The following is a 15735-nucleotide window of genomic DNA, read 5'->3' on the forward strand; positions in this document are numbered from 1 at the left end:
GAGAAAGAGAGAGAGTGAGATCATTCATTGAGTCATTCCTGAGGATGGAGAGAATGATCAGGAAGAATCAATTTTACCTCCATCTAAAGATAGGGAGCATGTATATGAAAAGTGCTAATTCCCCCTCCTCTGCTGCATTGGCTTGGTATCATTTCTCAAATTTTGGATAACCAGCTGTTCACATTTAAATTATTTGTGTTTTAAAGAATCAAGGCACAAAGCTGTAGGAAAGGCATACATAAGATCAGCAGAGCAAGGTATCAAAAAGTAAAGCAAAATTACTAGGAAATTTTGCACTCAAGGGAAGCACCACAAACTACCATACCCAGGACAAAAAGCACAGGCTTACTTGTGGGAAAGGACTATATGAAGAAAGGAAGAATTCCAAACTGCCATTTGTTAGCTTCCTATTCAAGTTGCCCTTGAAAACTAAGTGCTAAAATTTTGACATTCCTATTCTGCTGAAGGACTGAAAGTGCTTTTAGTGCCCTCTAAATTCAAGCATCCTTAGAAAAAGTTACATCCTAGTTACAATTCTAGTGATTAGTTTTCTTAAAACTAGAAAATCAAGATAGATGGCTTATCTATTAAGTTTTTTCTCTTATTATCTGATTTTTATTTGTGAAATAAGTTGTGGTAATGTAGGAAGAAGATAGTCTTGGAAGAGTTAATGAAAAAAAGCACAAAGCAAACACCAGGCTACCATAAGCTTATACCTTCATAGCATGGCTTTAAATCATTCTGAACAGAGTTGCAGAGAGATTCATAGATCTTCTTTTTCTTTCTGAGGATGTGTCCTTCCAGACCTCCCAAGATAGCATTTATCTACGAGAAATTATATTCAGAAAACATGAATAAATCATTTATTCAACATATGCTAGACAAGTCATCTTCCCTAAGACTATAGAGCAAGATCTAGAAGAGTCCTCAGAGGTCAAATATCTAACCTCCTTATTTTAGAGATAAGGAAATTGAGGCCCAGGGAAGTAAAAGGACTTGGCCAGCATTACATAGACTATATGAAACACATCATGGAGTCAAAAACATCATCACTCCTCCAGAATACAAGTATTATGAAAGATCTATTCAAAGCTGGCCTTTTTAAACTTCTACAACCTTAAAGAGGGAAAGAAAGGAGAAAGAAAGGAGAGAAAGAGGAAATTTTTTTTAAAAAACAGATAAATAGGTATAAATAGCACCTTTTTTTTCTTTCTTTTTTCCATTGATTTAATTCAGGCTTAGAATAAGCAGGGATGAGCCTTTAAGAAAGTAAAGTCCCATCTGAACAAGAATTAAACTCTGATGCCTGGAAAGTTCTGACTTGGGGGGGGGAAGAATGTCATTCTTCCCTAAAATCTTTGCAAAGATGAGCCAAAGGGGACCCACCCAAATCCCAAATTATAATATATGGAACTGCTCAGGTTAAGAAGAAGACTATAAAGTCTTTTGTGGTTTATTTGTGTTTAACTCCTTGTAACCCTGTGGACCATCTGTCCATAGATTTTCTTGTCAAAGATACAGGAATGGTTTGCCATTTCCTTCCCATTTGTATGCAGGCAGGGGTTAAGTGACTTGGTTAGGGTTATATAGCTAGTAAATGTCTGAAGTCATTTCTGGTCTTTCTGATTCCAAGCCCAGTGCTCTATCTGAACCACCTAGCTGCCCACACAAAGCCTGCTACCCCCTTTAAGTTACACAACACTATTAATTATATAAACCATGTAGAATCTAGAGCCAAAATCATAGAATCAGAATCCCAGAGTTAAAAAACAACTTCAGATATCATCTAATCAACTGCTACAACAGTGTTATCAAACTCAAATGGAAAATCTACATATAACGATCAATTTCTCTTTTATTTAGGTTTTCAGAGCACCTCTGTCTCCTGTTTCTCCTCCACCCATCTGATCCCTTCTCCCCTGTTTTCTCTTCTATATTTTAATCCAGATCACACTCACTAACTAGCCTGCCTCTAGTCTTTCCCCACTTCATTCAACCAGTAAAGTGATTTCCTAAAGTATAGGTCTAACTATGAAGTCCCCTACTCAGTAATCTCCAGTGATTTCTTATTGCTTTTAGGATTAAATAACAAATGCTCTGTTTGGCATTCAAAACCTTCATAACCTATTTTTCGTCTACCTTTTTAGTATTTTTACATTTTCTCCTTAAGATGTACTCTTTAATCCAGTAACATTGGCCTCTAGGTTATTCCTTGAATAAGTCACACTACCTTTTAGCCCCAGGAATTTTCTCTGGCTGTTTTCTATACCTGGAACTTTCCTCCACTCTGACCATTGACCTTCTGGCTTCCTTGAAGTCCCAACTAAAATCTGATCTTTTATTGGAAACCTTTCCCAGTCTCTCATAATTCTAGTGACTTTTGTCTATTATTTCCTATTTATCCTGTATACAGCTTGCTTTGTATATATTTGTTTTCATGTTATCTCCCCTATCAGACTTCGAACTCCTTGAAGGCAGGGAATATTTTGTCTTTTGCCTCTTTTTGTATCCCTAGCACTTACTAGCATTTAGTAGACACTTAATAAATATTGGTTGACTTCTGATCTACAATATTTCTAATAAATGGTCATCCAACCCACCATTTCCCTTAATAGCTATTTTACTTTTGTTGTTTCTTGTTGTCATTTTTCAGTTGTGTCTGATTCTTTGTGACCCTATTTGGGATTTTCTTGGCAATGACATTGGAGTAGTTTGCCATTTTCTTCTCCACTCATTTTACAGATGAGGAACTAGGGCAAACAGTGTAAAGTGACTTTCCTAGGATCACTTAGTTAATAAATGTCTGAGAACACTTTCAAATTTAGGAAGATGAGTCTTCCTGACTACAAGCCTGTCACTTTTATCCACTGTGCCACTTCACTACTCCATTTTTAAAATTTTTCAGGCAGCCCTAATTGTAAGGAAATTCTTTCTTACTTTGACCTAACATCTACTTTTTTGTAATGAAGTTTTACTCTCTGGGGCCACTTTCCAACCTACTCTGGTGGAAAGAGTACAGAATTTAGAATCAGCGCCCAAGTTAAAACCCTGTCATTTACAATCCTGAAGGCCTCATGCAAATTTTTTCACTTTCTGGGCATTCAGAATCATTCTCATTGATAAAAGGAGATGGTTTTAGGGGTCCTATGTAGCTCTAAATCTATCATTCCATGAAATAACTGAAGAAAGCCACTCCAACCCCCCTTCAGCTTTCTCTTCTCTAGGGTAGCAGCTTTAGCTCCTCAGTTTCCTTATCTTTAAGATAAAGGGACCTCCAAAGTTCTTACCAGATCTAGGTCAGTGATTTGATCTCTCTATGATTTTAAGCTGATCCTCATACAATGTATTAGCTTACCATCTAGAAAGGGACTTCAAGTGCCATATAACCCAGCTTCCTCATTTCCCAGATGAGGAAATAAGGTCTGGGAAAGTTCCTTATGGCTATTTAGTGACCATCCACACTACATCCTAGATCTCATGGTCCTTTTCCTCTAAAACACAATCTCTCTGTGACAGCAAAAATGTAAGAAAAGTGGTTAAAAATGTTACACATTAATGAGCATTTCTGTGGGTCAAGGAGCCCTGTAAACCATTTTATAAAGTGTAACCTGTCTCTAACATACAGAGGCAGAATTTATCACCAGCTAATCTCATGTTGGAATGAGGTTCAATTTTAGTTTATATTTCAGATGCAGTCTTAAGGCTAGTTATTTCCTTCAAACTGTAAAGAATTTGTTATTATATAATAGTTTCAGTCATGTATGACCCCATTTAGGGTTTTCTTGGCAAAGATACTGCAACAGTTTGCCATTTCCCTCTTCAGTTCATTTTACAAGATGAAGAAACTGAGGCAAACAGCAGGAAGTGACTTGCTCAGTGTGAAGATGGATTTTTCTGACTCCAGGCCCAGCACTTTTTTCACCACACCACCTAGTATTTCATTAGTTTGGTATTTCATTAATTTCTCTTCTCCTTAATTTTGAGACCCTAAGTACCAAGGGAGCAAGATATCAGCTAGAAGGCCAATTTATGTAGCTTGCTGAACAACATGAATTCATAAACCAGTAACACTGAACTTTGTTCTTACCTCCTGGATCAGAAAATTATGCTGGCAGCTGGCAGATTCCCACCTTCTTTTTAAGACCACTTCAGTCATTTTCTCCTGCAGAGACTGCTTGAAAGTATCTATGTGATGGATCAGTGCAGACTTGGTGTCCTTCCCAGTCCTACAGAGGGATGCCAAGTTCTTAAGATGTTAAAAGAGAAAGAGCTAACAAAGACCTGAGAACAAACCTGGTATAAGAAGTATAGTTTACCCACTGGCAAGAACCAGCAAAACCAACAAGTACAGCCTAGACAATGCTACGTCTTTCTTCCTACACTATTATTCTTTATACTAGAATAAGCATTACAATATAATTATATAGCACATATAGTTCTAACTATTATGCTATAATTCCTCATACCTTAACATACTACAAATGTGTTGTTTAAGTCATTTCAGCTATATCTAACTATTAATCATATCCCCATTGGGGATTCCAGTTCATTTTACAGAGGAGGAAACTGAGGCAGAACTAAATGACTTGCCAAAGTCACACAGCCACTGTGTCTGAGGCTAGAATTGAACTCTGGTTTTCTTGACTTGAGGCCTGTGCTATTTGTCTTGCTCTACTCTGCTAGACTGTATCATGAAAACAAACATTGTCAAATCTTATCTAAATTTTATATCATTCCCATTGTTCTGTCAGTATTTAATAAATGTTTTTTTTTTTATATCACCCCCCCCCAAGAGGTGGAAATAATGCATAGCTACAAGACCATTTCCAATTGTGAAGAATTTTAATTTCTAACTATTTTTCATTATAAATTATTTATAAATAAAACAAAATCAATAAGGAGACATGCTGAATTCAGCAACTTTGACCTGACATTTCCCAGATTTTAATTGTACCAAAACTTATGAATTGCTAAAGTCATACTCCAATTTATAAATTTATATAAATTTCTAATTATAAACTATAAGATAATTATAAAGATTTGAATGGGAATCTGCTTAGCCTTGGTAAAGAAAACCAGAATTAAGATAAACACTATTTGAAAGTGGTTGAAGTAGATAAAAATATTCCATAATTTACCTAGATGTTTATATTTCCTGAAATCTTGCTTTCCATTGTGTATAGTCCAGGGGTTCTCAAACTACGGCCCTCAGGCCAGATGAGGACATTTATGCAGCCTGCTGAGTTATGGCAAATGGGCTGAGGGGCGGAGACAGAGTGTGAGCTTTTGTTTTTACTATAGTCTGGCCCTCCAACAGTGTGAGGGACAGTGAACTGGCCCCCTATTTAAAAAGTTTGAGGACCACTGCAAATCAAGTTACATATTTTTTTTAATTTTATTTTATAATTATAACATTTTTTGACAGTACATATGCATGGGTAATTTTTTACAACATTATCCCTTGCACTTACTTCTATTCAGATTTTTTCCCTTCCTCCCCCAACCCCCTCCCCCAGATGGCAAGCACTCTTATATATGTTAAATATATTACAGTATATTCTAGATACAATATATGTGTGTAGAACCGAATTTTTTGTTGCACAGGAAGAATTGGATTCAGAAGGTAAAAATAACCGTTTACATTCATTTCCCAGTGTTCCTTTTCTGGATGTAGCTGGTTCTGTCCATCATTAATCAATTGGAATTGGATTAGCTCTTCTCTATGTTGAAGAAATCCACTTCCATCAGAATACATCCTCATACAGTATCATTGTTGAAGTGTATAATGATCTTCTGGTTCTGCTCGTTTCACTTAGCATCAGTTGATGTAAGTCTCTCCAAGCCTCTCTGTATTTCTCCTGTTGGTCATTTCTTATAGAACAATAATATTCCATAACATTCATATACCATAGTTTACCCAACCATTCTCCAATTGATGGACATCCATTCATCTTCCAGCTTCTAGCCACTATGAAAAGGGCTGCCACAAACATTTTGGCACATACAGGTCCCTTTCCCTTCTTTAGTAGTTCCTTGGGGTATAAGCCCAGTAGTAGTATGGCTGGGTCAAAGGGTATGCACATTTGATAACTTTTTGGGCATAATTCCAGATTGCTCTCCAGAATGGTTGGATTCTTTCACAACTCCACCAACAATGCATCAGTGTCCCAGTTTTCCCACAGCCCCTCCAACATTCATCATTATTTGTTCCTATCATCTTAGCCAATCTGACAGGTGTGTAATGATACCTCAGAGTTGTCTTAATTTGCATTTCTCTGATCAATAGTGATTTGGAACACTCTTTCATATGAGTGGAAATAGTTTTAATTTCATCATCTGAAAATTGTCTGTTCATATCCTTTGAAATCAAGTTACATATTGATAGTAATTGATTTTTTAAAGGTAATTTGACAATGTAATAACATGATTTAATACATTTTCCTATATTTTATAGGAAAACACAATTAACTGAATGACATGGCATTTCTGTTCTTTCTCAATTGTCCATGAAAGCCTAACTGGTTTGTTCAAGTAATCACAAGTGCTCACCTGGTGATACTTAATATATGATTGTTGACTAAATGATTTGTAGAGCAAATGGGAGTGGAAAAATTAATCAGATTACATTTTCTGCTGACTATGAGTCCTCCATGCAAGAAAGTGCTGAAGCCAGCTCAAATTGGCTGGTGAGAGCTGACTGTTAAATATTAGTATGAGCATTTAAACCTCAGAATTTCACAACAAATCAGGGCTTGATTTATGGTTCTGTTGATTATTTAGATTTAGGAACTTGATTTTTAAAAAAGTTTAATAATGCAGATTAAACTTAAAAGTATATCCTTCATCTTTGAGGAGATGGTTGTTAAATATTTACTAGCATTACTTTCACCTTTGTATAGGACAATGGTTTATATAAATAGAATATCTTTCCTAAAGATAACTTTCCTAAGTTTGTTGCATTCTTTACAAAAAGACAGTGTGTTATAGAATAGACAGAACCAAAGCCTACTTTAGTTTTTATCTTTAATTTGGTTAAAAATGCTCATGTGTTTTTCTTAACTTCATTTTCTCCAACTGAAATACCCTCTATTAGGCTCAGGCCCTTAGAAAAGTTAATCTCCTGCTGTTCTTATAAAATAGCTATAATGTTATGATAACCACAATTTTCATATTCATGTGACAACTTAACCTATACACTAGTTCATGATAAGAAATTATTTAATAAACAAAATCGATCAAGAGGCATGGTCTACTTAACAGCCTTGACCTGACATTGGCCAGTCCTTAATTGTACCAAAATCTCTGAGTTACAAAAGACATACTCCAAGATTTTGCCCAAACTAAAAGTCCTAGAGACATGTCTGCTTCAATATACATAGTAACTCTGCTTCCTAAAAGAAAGCAGAGGAAGGAGGGAATGAACTTACCTGAAAATGTTTCCAAAAACAGGGTCCACTCTATCATAAATAGGCTGAGTAATGGCTTCATTCAGGTCTATTCTAGCAAGAGTCCTAGAGGCGTAGATACCATCTTTCAAACAAACAGCTTTCAAAGTCTGGTGGAAACCTTGATTTCCCTTGCTCCTCTATATAAGAAAGTAGAAAATTAGAAGGCAGGCAACAAATATATATTAAACACTAATCATATGCCAAGCACTGAGCTAAAAGTAGTGACGATAAAAGTCAAAATCTTACTGCTTTTGGGCAGAAGCCATCATAAAAATTTCAGAGTAGGTTAAATATAGAAAAAAAAGTCAAAACGTCAACAATGTAAATGGAAAAAATGGAAAAATAAAATTGAATGCTGCATAATAATGAGGAAGAGAAAACTTGTAAAAATTCACCTCTCTTCCTTCTTTGCAGAGGGTAAACTATTACATACTGTCAGATTCAGTTGGTGTGTGTTAATCAGTTTTGCTGAATTCTTTCTCTTTCATTCTTTGCTACAAAATACAGCCCATTAGGTAAAATAGGGAGAAAAATATATTTGGATACAGAGATAGGAGATGACATGCCATGTGTGAAGAACAGGAAAAAAAAAAAAAGTCAGTTTGACTGAATTGCAATGTAGGAGAAATAATGTCCAGTAAGGTTAAAAAGAGAGTTTGGAGCCAGGTTGTAAAAGGCTTTAAAACCTAAACAAAGGGGTTTGTCTTATAAGTAACAGGAAGCCAATGGAATATCACATGGTCATATCTTTGCTTAAGGGAAATTTTGACATATAGCCTGAGCTAGAATGGTGAGAGAATAATAGCAAAGTGATTGATTAATAGACTTTTGCAATAATGTAGGTAAGAGATGAAGAGGACCTGAAGATGAGTGAAGAGAAGGGGTCAGCTACAAGAAATGTGAGAGCAACAAGATTTGACAGTTGATAATAGGGGATTAAGAGAATGAGGAGTCCAGAAAAATGCCAATATTGAGAACCTAAGAGACTGTAAAAATGGTAGTGTTTTCAACAGAACTAGAGAATTTGGGAGGAAAGATGTTTTCAAGGGGCAGAAATAAAATTTGGATATGTTGAATTAAGATGTCTTTAGGACTTCAAGATTGAACTATTCAATCAACATACCACTGTATGGGACTGAAGCTCAGGAAGATAATGGAATAAATAACTAAATAGACAGACAAACAGACAACAAGATAAACAGAAGCATGTGACTCAAGAAGGCCAAAGACAGAAATAAAAGTCTCAGATATAAGAGTATATGAGTGATATATATGAGTAAAGACTCATAGCAGCCCTCTTTGTTGTAGAAAAAAAATAATAAAACTGGAAACCAAGTGAATGCCGTTGAGCGGGGGATGACTGAACAAATCATAATCTGTGAATGGTTATAGAGTATTATTTCATTGTAAGAAATAACAAACATAAAGAAGAGAAAGAACTATAAGACAACTTGTATGAAGTGATGCAAAATAAGGAAAGGAGAACCAAAAAATCAATAGATAGGACTACAACAACATAAGCATGAAAAGCAGCTGAACTTTGCTAAATTGCAATACATAACTTTGTTCTGGAAGCACAACATAATGAAAATATTAAGGCATAGAAGTTAGGAAAAAACAATTAAGACCTATCAAATTGTGGAATGGGCTGCCTCCAAAAGCAATGTTTCCGCCATTGTGGGAGATCTTCAAGTAGAGGTTGAATGGTCAGTTATTAAGGGATATTGTAAAGGTGATTCCTGATCAGCTTATGGTTCCTTCCAATTTTGAGATTCTACTTAATTCTAATTTTCTTGAGTTCCTAAACAGCAGAACTCTGTTTATTGTATCCTAGAATCTGGAATTGAAAGGGATTGTAAAGATAATTGAGTCCAAATGAACAGTGCTGGAACCAGCTCAAACTGTCATGAGTCAATTGTTAAATGATCAATCTGCTCATTTACAACCTAGAAATGAGCAACCAGTACAAATCAGGCCTTGATTTATTCTTGTTGCTGTTGTTTAATTTATCTAGATTTAAGAAAGTGTTGAAGAAAATGTTAACAATTCAGATTGAACATAAAAGTGAATAACTTTATTTGGGGGGAGGGGAGAGAAGCAAACTGGTTATTAAATATTTACTAGCATACCCCCTCAAACTCTTTATTTTACAGATGAGGAACATTAAGACCCAAAAGCAATAAGCAACTTGCCTAAGTTCACATAGATCTTGGACCTGTGCTTCCTTTCAATATTCTTCCTACTATATTATACTTTTCTACACTCTACAAAATCCTTTCAATTCATTCATTTCTTTTTTTCCTTTATTACTTTGCTTTTAACTTTTCATCTCTAATATTTCCCTAATGAACAATATTGTTGTACCAGATGCCAATCGGCTCCTAGCTCACATTCATCTGCATACCTAAGCTTTTCATTGGCATAAAATACATAGTAGGCAATTTCCTGAAAAGAAATGTGTAATACAGGTCATTTCATGGAATGTTATGGATAATAAAAATCTTTAGAAATACAAAAACCATAAAATACATCATATTTGTACTTTATTAAATGGCCAACAACCCAACTTTAAAACCAAATAACATCTTATGTATTATTGCTCGCAATGGAGATCCTATGTACCTAGCTCCTGCTCATCACCCACAGTCTGGATATCACAATGCTTAAGGAAAACAGATGTGTTTTATTGGCCTTTGGAGTTTTATATTTGCTTTCCTTCTTTTCTGACATCTTTGCTTTTGGAGTTTTTAGCATTTAGTTTTAAATAAATGTTATTTGTTACTGTTGCCGATTAGTTGTTTTCAGTTATATTTGATTCTTTGTGACCTATTGGGGTTTTGGTGGTAGAAATATTAGAATGGTTTGCCATTTCCTTCTCCAGATCATTTTATGAATGAGGAAACAAGGTTAAGTGACTTGTGCAGAATCACAAAGTTAGTGTGATCTGAAATCGGATTTGAATTCATGTCTTCCTGATTCTGTCCACTGAGCCAACTAAATGCCCTTTTATTCTTAAAGAATCATAGATTTAGAATTGAAATTTCAAAGATCACAGTGCAACTTTTTTAGCATACAGATGAAGACCTTGATGACCAAAGTGTCACTTGGTCCTTGACTCTAGAGTCAGTGTTCTTTCCATCAGACCATCCTGCTCCATATCTCTGCTTATTCACCTGGGTCAACTAAACCCTTTGTCTCCTCAACGTGATCATCATATACCCCTTTGTTACCCGGACCCCGTTGCATACTTCCTGGTCCATGTTACTCAAGGGGTAATGATAGAGCATTATCAATTAGTGATTAACTGATAGCCAACAAACCACCATTTCAGGAGGATGCTGGTAAATATCCAGTGAACTCTCCAAAAACACAGAAGACACTTTTAAAGTTTAATCTGCATTAATCTCATTTTCTCTATCACTTCCTTAAGCCTAAACAATCAACAAAACCATAAATTAAGCCCTGGTTTGTAGCATTTGCTAATTTTGTAGGTGTAACAGAATTGCTCTGAGGCATGTGCAGAAGCCGGCTCATGCCTGTTTGAGGTGCCAATGATTAAATTTTCAGTATGAGCATTTCTACCTCAGAAATGAGAAAAGTCCTTTAAAATATCACCCCATTTAAGCCTCACACCAATCCTGTAAGATAGATGCTATAATTATTCTTATTTTTCAGTTTAAAAAACCAAGACAAAAAATAAAACAATTTCTCAGAGCTACTTAGCATAATTTGAACTTAAATCCTCCTAACTCAAACTGATATTCTATCCACTCTAGCATTGTATTGTCTGACTGTGGCATGCTAAATCCAGAAATGGTAGAAGAAGAATAGAAGTACTAGAGGAAGCATCCTCTCATTGGCCATTAAGCAGGAAAAAAGAGATGAATCATTGGATCTTCAAAGAGGGACCGGCTCTGCCCATGCTGCTTCTCTTTTCAGCTGCTGAGCATCTGAATTTCTCTTGGCCTCATGCCCAAAAGATGGAGGAAAGGCTGGTACCCTTCTTCCTTCATTCCCAACTCTCTCCCATCAACTTATACCTAGAGCCTGTCTGTCTTTTATGTTTTGTAATTTCCTTTCCTGAGTAAACCAAGCATGATTCTTAAGATGCAAGTCCAGGCTTAGAGATAATTTCATGAGTTTAAAAAATCCAAGATTCTAAGTCCTTTGAAAAGAGTTAACTTATGGCAAGGGGAACTTCTTAACTAGAGAAAATGGCCATCCAGTGGAAAATGGATCAATAGAAGTTTAGTTACATAGTGCAGAACCAATGTGAAATATAGAATGCCCTTTGATTCATTCCACAAGTTGCCTCCTGTCCCAATGCTATTAAAAACCTCCCAGAAGATTGTGACATAGTTATAAATTACCAGTCTTTTGAATACTTTGACATTTCTTTTGTGTACAGGAAATAATTACCTGTCCCCTATCTGAGTCATATTGTACCTCAGGTAGCTTTCTACTCACCCCTTTGGGGAAACAGTGAGCATAAACCTAAAGTCTTAAGCTAGTTTCCCCCTAGAAACTTACCAAGGCATTTACCAAGCCAAAGAGTGAGAGAAAAGAGAGCCCAACCCTTCTTTCTAGAGGTCAACATTATCTGGTATTAACCCAATTTACCTAGTACATGAGTCCATAAGAGAGGAGCTCTTAGAGAATGGGTGGACTGCAAAAGCCCCTAGCAGTGGCTCTTCAACAATAGATTTTGGTAGGTTATATGGATATTGCTCACCTAAAAATTGCAATACTCCTCTGTTCCTCTGTATGCTAATTTCTGCTACAACAGTAGCAATAGAAAGGAGAAAGGGAATGAGCAAATAGAGTGCTGAGCAAGTGTGATTGTCAGAACAGTCTTTTTTTGATTAAGAAAAAAAATTAAATTTGTCATGGGAAATGAGAGGAATAAAGTATAACTGGTTTCCCTTCTTCCCTGCCCCCAATCTCTTTTCAGTTAGCCACAGGGGTTTATTATAGTTGAACCATGCATAAGAAAAAAATACATTTATTTCTCTTTATAAAATTGGGAGCAAGAGAAAGACCTCCAGCATGAGAAAGAAATAGGAATATTGATCCTATTTGACAAGGATTTCTAGAAAAATTGGAAAGCAAAAGGGCAGAAAATTTGGTTTAAATCAAAGATTCTCCCCCTTATTTGCATCATGGAGCTTTCTTGGTAGTCTACTGAAGTCTATAAAGGTTATAAATGCATAAAATAAAATATGTAAGATTACAAAGAAACCCAATTATGTTGAAATGAGGTTATCAAAATATTACAAAGATAAGTTCATGAATTCTAGATTAAGATGCCTTGCTTTAAACTAACAGCTTATATCACATATCACAATAAGTTCCAAAGGATATGTGATTTAGGTAGTAAAGATTATACTATTAAAAAACAAGAAGAGAAACGTATCAGGACCCTTTCAAAACTATGACTAGGGGTGAATTCTTAAAAAGAAATATAGGTGATTAGGAGAAAAAATTATTTCAATTACAGGAAATTGAAAAATTTTTGCACAAACAAAATTAATCCAACTAGGAGAAATAAAAAAGAAAAAAGTCAACTAGGGAAAGTATTTATATCAAAAATCTCTGATGAGGGTCTAATAGTAAAGATAAATAGCAGAAAAATAAAAGACTAAAAATCATTCCTCAATAGATAAATGATCAAAGACTATGTACAATTTTTAAGATAGATAGTTGCAAGCAATTAATGACCACATAAGGAAATGCTTTCAAATTACTACTAATAAGATAAATACAAATCAAAATAAATCTGAGGCTTCACTTCACTGGAAGCAAATTGGCAAAGATGGTAAAAGATGTAAATAATCAATGTTGGAAGGTTTGTGGGAAAAATGAGAATGTTAATGTTCTCTTAGTGGAGCTATGAATTGGTCTAAACATTCTGGAACTAATTTGGAATGACGCAAATAAAATGAGTAAAAGATCCATACCCTTTGATAAAGAAATACCACAGTGAGGCACAAGGAGGTCAGTAATGGAAGAAGAGGCCCCATATATACCAAAATATTTATAACAGTACTTTTTATTGTAGCAAAGAACTAAAAACAAAGTAGATGCTTATCAATTTTAAAAAATAAACTAAAATTGTGGTCCTTGAATACAGTGAAATATCACTATGCTATAAAAAACAATGAATATGATGAATACAGAAATGTATGGGAAGCCTTCTATGAATTGTTGTAAGAAAGAGTGAACTGAACCAGGAAAATAATATATACAACTGCAATGTACTTTCCAAATAGAAAAGACAATAAACAAAAAAACCCAAAAGATATGAAATTATAATTACCAAACTTGGCTCCCAAGAAATTTAATGAGAAGGTACCTTACTCACTTCTTTGCAGAGGTGGGGGACTATGGATATGAAACACTATAGAAAATGTCAGACTCTTCTCAGTCAGTTAATTTGGTTGAATTGTTGTTCAGCCTTTTTATTATTTGTTAAAAGAGACAGCTCTCTGAGAGAGAAAAGAAGGATATTTTGGGAGAACAGAAGTAATATACAAACAAAAGGTACCAGTAAAATTATATATATATACATATATATATATTTTAAGGAAGTATTTAAAAAGTACTTTTTCCCCTCAGGTAATAGCAAATAGCTAATTAAAGGCTTTTAAACAGTAATTATAGAAGTATAGGGTACAACCTGTCATTAAACAGCTATGAACAAAGTCCAGAACATAAATTAAAATCTTCTTCTTTAGGAAGAGTTAGAAAAAGCAGCAAAAAAAAAGTTGAGAGAGGTAATATTTAACTTGTACCTAAGTGTTTTTATTTGTTTTTGAAATGCAACAATTGTTCTATATTATATCCTGACATATGTTATAGCACTATTATTAATTAAGCAGGTAAATAATTTATATTGTTCCTTTAATATAGAGAATAGGATATTCTTTTTTATAGCAGAATTATAATTTGTGCTAGAGATAGTGTGTTGTAATAAAATAAGTCCTAATCTTTGAATCATGATTTACGTTCCAAATCTGACATTTACTAACCATAAGATGTGTCTAAGGTCTTTTACTTTATCTCTGTAATACTTGCATTATCGAATAGGAATTATCATGACAAAGTCATCTTATAAGCCTTAATATGTATTATGATTTTTTGATATGTCTCCTGGCATCTCATTTGTAGTCTCCTTTGATGAAATAGCATCCATGTCCCAACCCATAATCACAAATTTCCATAAGAACTAGTCCTATGCTTTCTTCTTTTACTTCTTTATAACTTTCATTTGATATCATCTGCTCACATGTGTCAAATTATCATCTCTATGTAGATGATGTCCAAATCTATGTGTCTAAACCAAATTTCTTTAATCTCCTCATCACCAACTGCCCATCAAATGTTTCCACCTGAAGGTCCCACTAGTGCTCAACATTTCCCAAATAGAACTCACCTACCTCAGTGTTTTACACTTAATAAATAGTCTTTCAACTAAATGGAATCCATGCTAATTAAACTAATGCATAGGTTAATTAAACAGTTTAGCCTATGGGCTTAAATCCAAGAAACAAATATTTTCTTAGTAAAAGCTCTTGGAATTGAGGGTAGATCATTTACAAGGAAAAAAAAAAAAGGAAGAGAATAAATATTCATATAGCAACTATTATATGCCAATCACTGTGATAAGTGCTTTGAAAGTATATATTATTTCATTTGATCTTCATAACAACCTTGTGAGGTAGGTGCTTGTCTCCATTTTACAGTTACAGTTAACCCATAGAGGTTAAATGACCTCAGGGTCACCCAACTAGTAAGTGTCCAAGGCCAGAGTTCAACTTGGGCCTTCCTGACTCCAGACTCAGCACTCTATTCATGAGCCAAATAGCTATCCAAAGAAGGAAATAGTCTTGAAAAATCAGACCTGTTAAGTTTCAGCAAGTTTCACAATCACTTTATACACTCAAGTTGATAGATCCAACACAACTCAAAAGAAGGTCAAAACTAATAGGTGCAGATAAGACTGCAGAGGACCTTCCAAGGAAGCACCTAGAATGGATACAAATAGGATTTTCTCAGCTCCAATTTTAATTATATCATGATTTTTCTCTGGAACACAAGGAAAAAGAAATTTCACTCACAGTTAGACATCCACTGAGAATTCTTCGGTAGAAGGCCCTTGCATCTCTCACCCCTTCCTGCAGAGGCTGTTCTACCTGGGTAAAGCACTGGTCCACATCTTTCTCCAACAACTGTATTCTCTCTTCCACAAATCTCCGAAGACCGTTCAAGTGCAAGTATTCATTCTAGA

General features: G+C 35.0%; 1 protein-coding gene across 4 annotated transcripts in view; it reads right to left on the bottom strand.

The window, feature by feature from the left end:
• The window catches only part of NUGGC (nuclear GTPase, germinal center associated), a 96847-nt gene that overhangs the window by 16911 nt on the left and 64201 nt on the right, over nt 1-15735 (bottom strand). For all 4 annotated transcript variants that reach the window (XM_074288409.1, XM_074288411.1, XM_074288410.1 and 1 more), the window contains 4 exons: nt 15566-15730; nt 7428-7585; nt 4088-4226; nt 717-825 (listed from right to left, as the gene is read on the bottom strand). In XM_074288409.1, the coding sequence (XP_074144510.1) occupies nt 717-825; nt 4088-4226; nt 7428-7585; nt 15566-15730 (571 nt within the window). The remainder of the gene's footprint in view (nt 1-716; nt 826-4087; nt 4227-7427; nt 7586-15565; nt 15731-15735) is intronic.

Source organism: Sminthopsis crassicaudata, chromosome 2 (genome assembly GCF_048593235.1).
Source record: "Sminthopsis crassicaudata isolate SCR6 chromosome 2, ASM4859323v1, whole genome shotgun sequence".
Lineage (NCBI taxonomy): Eukaryota > Metazoa > Chordata > Mammalia > Dasyuromorphia > Dasyuridae > Sminthopsis > Sminthopsis crassicaudata.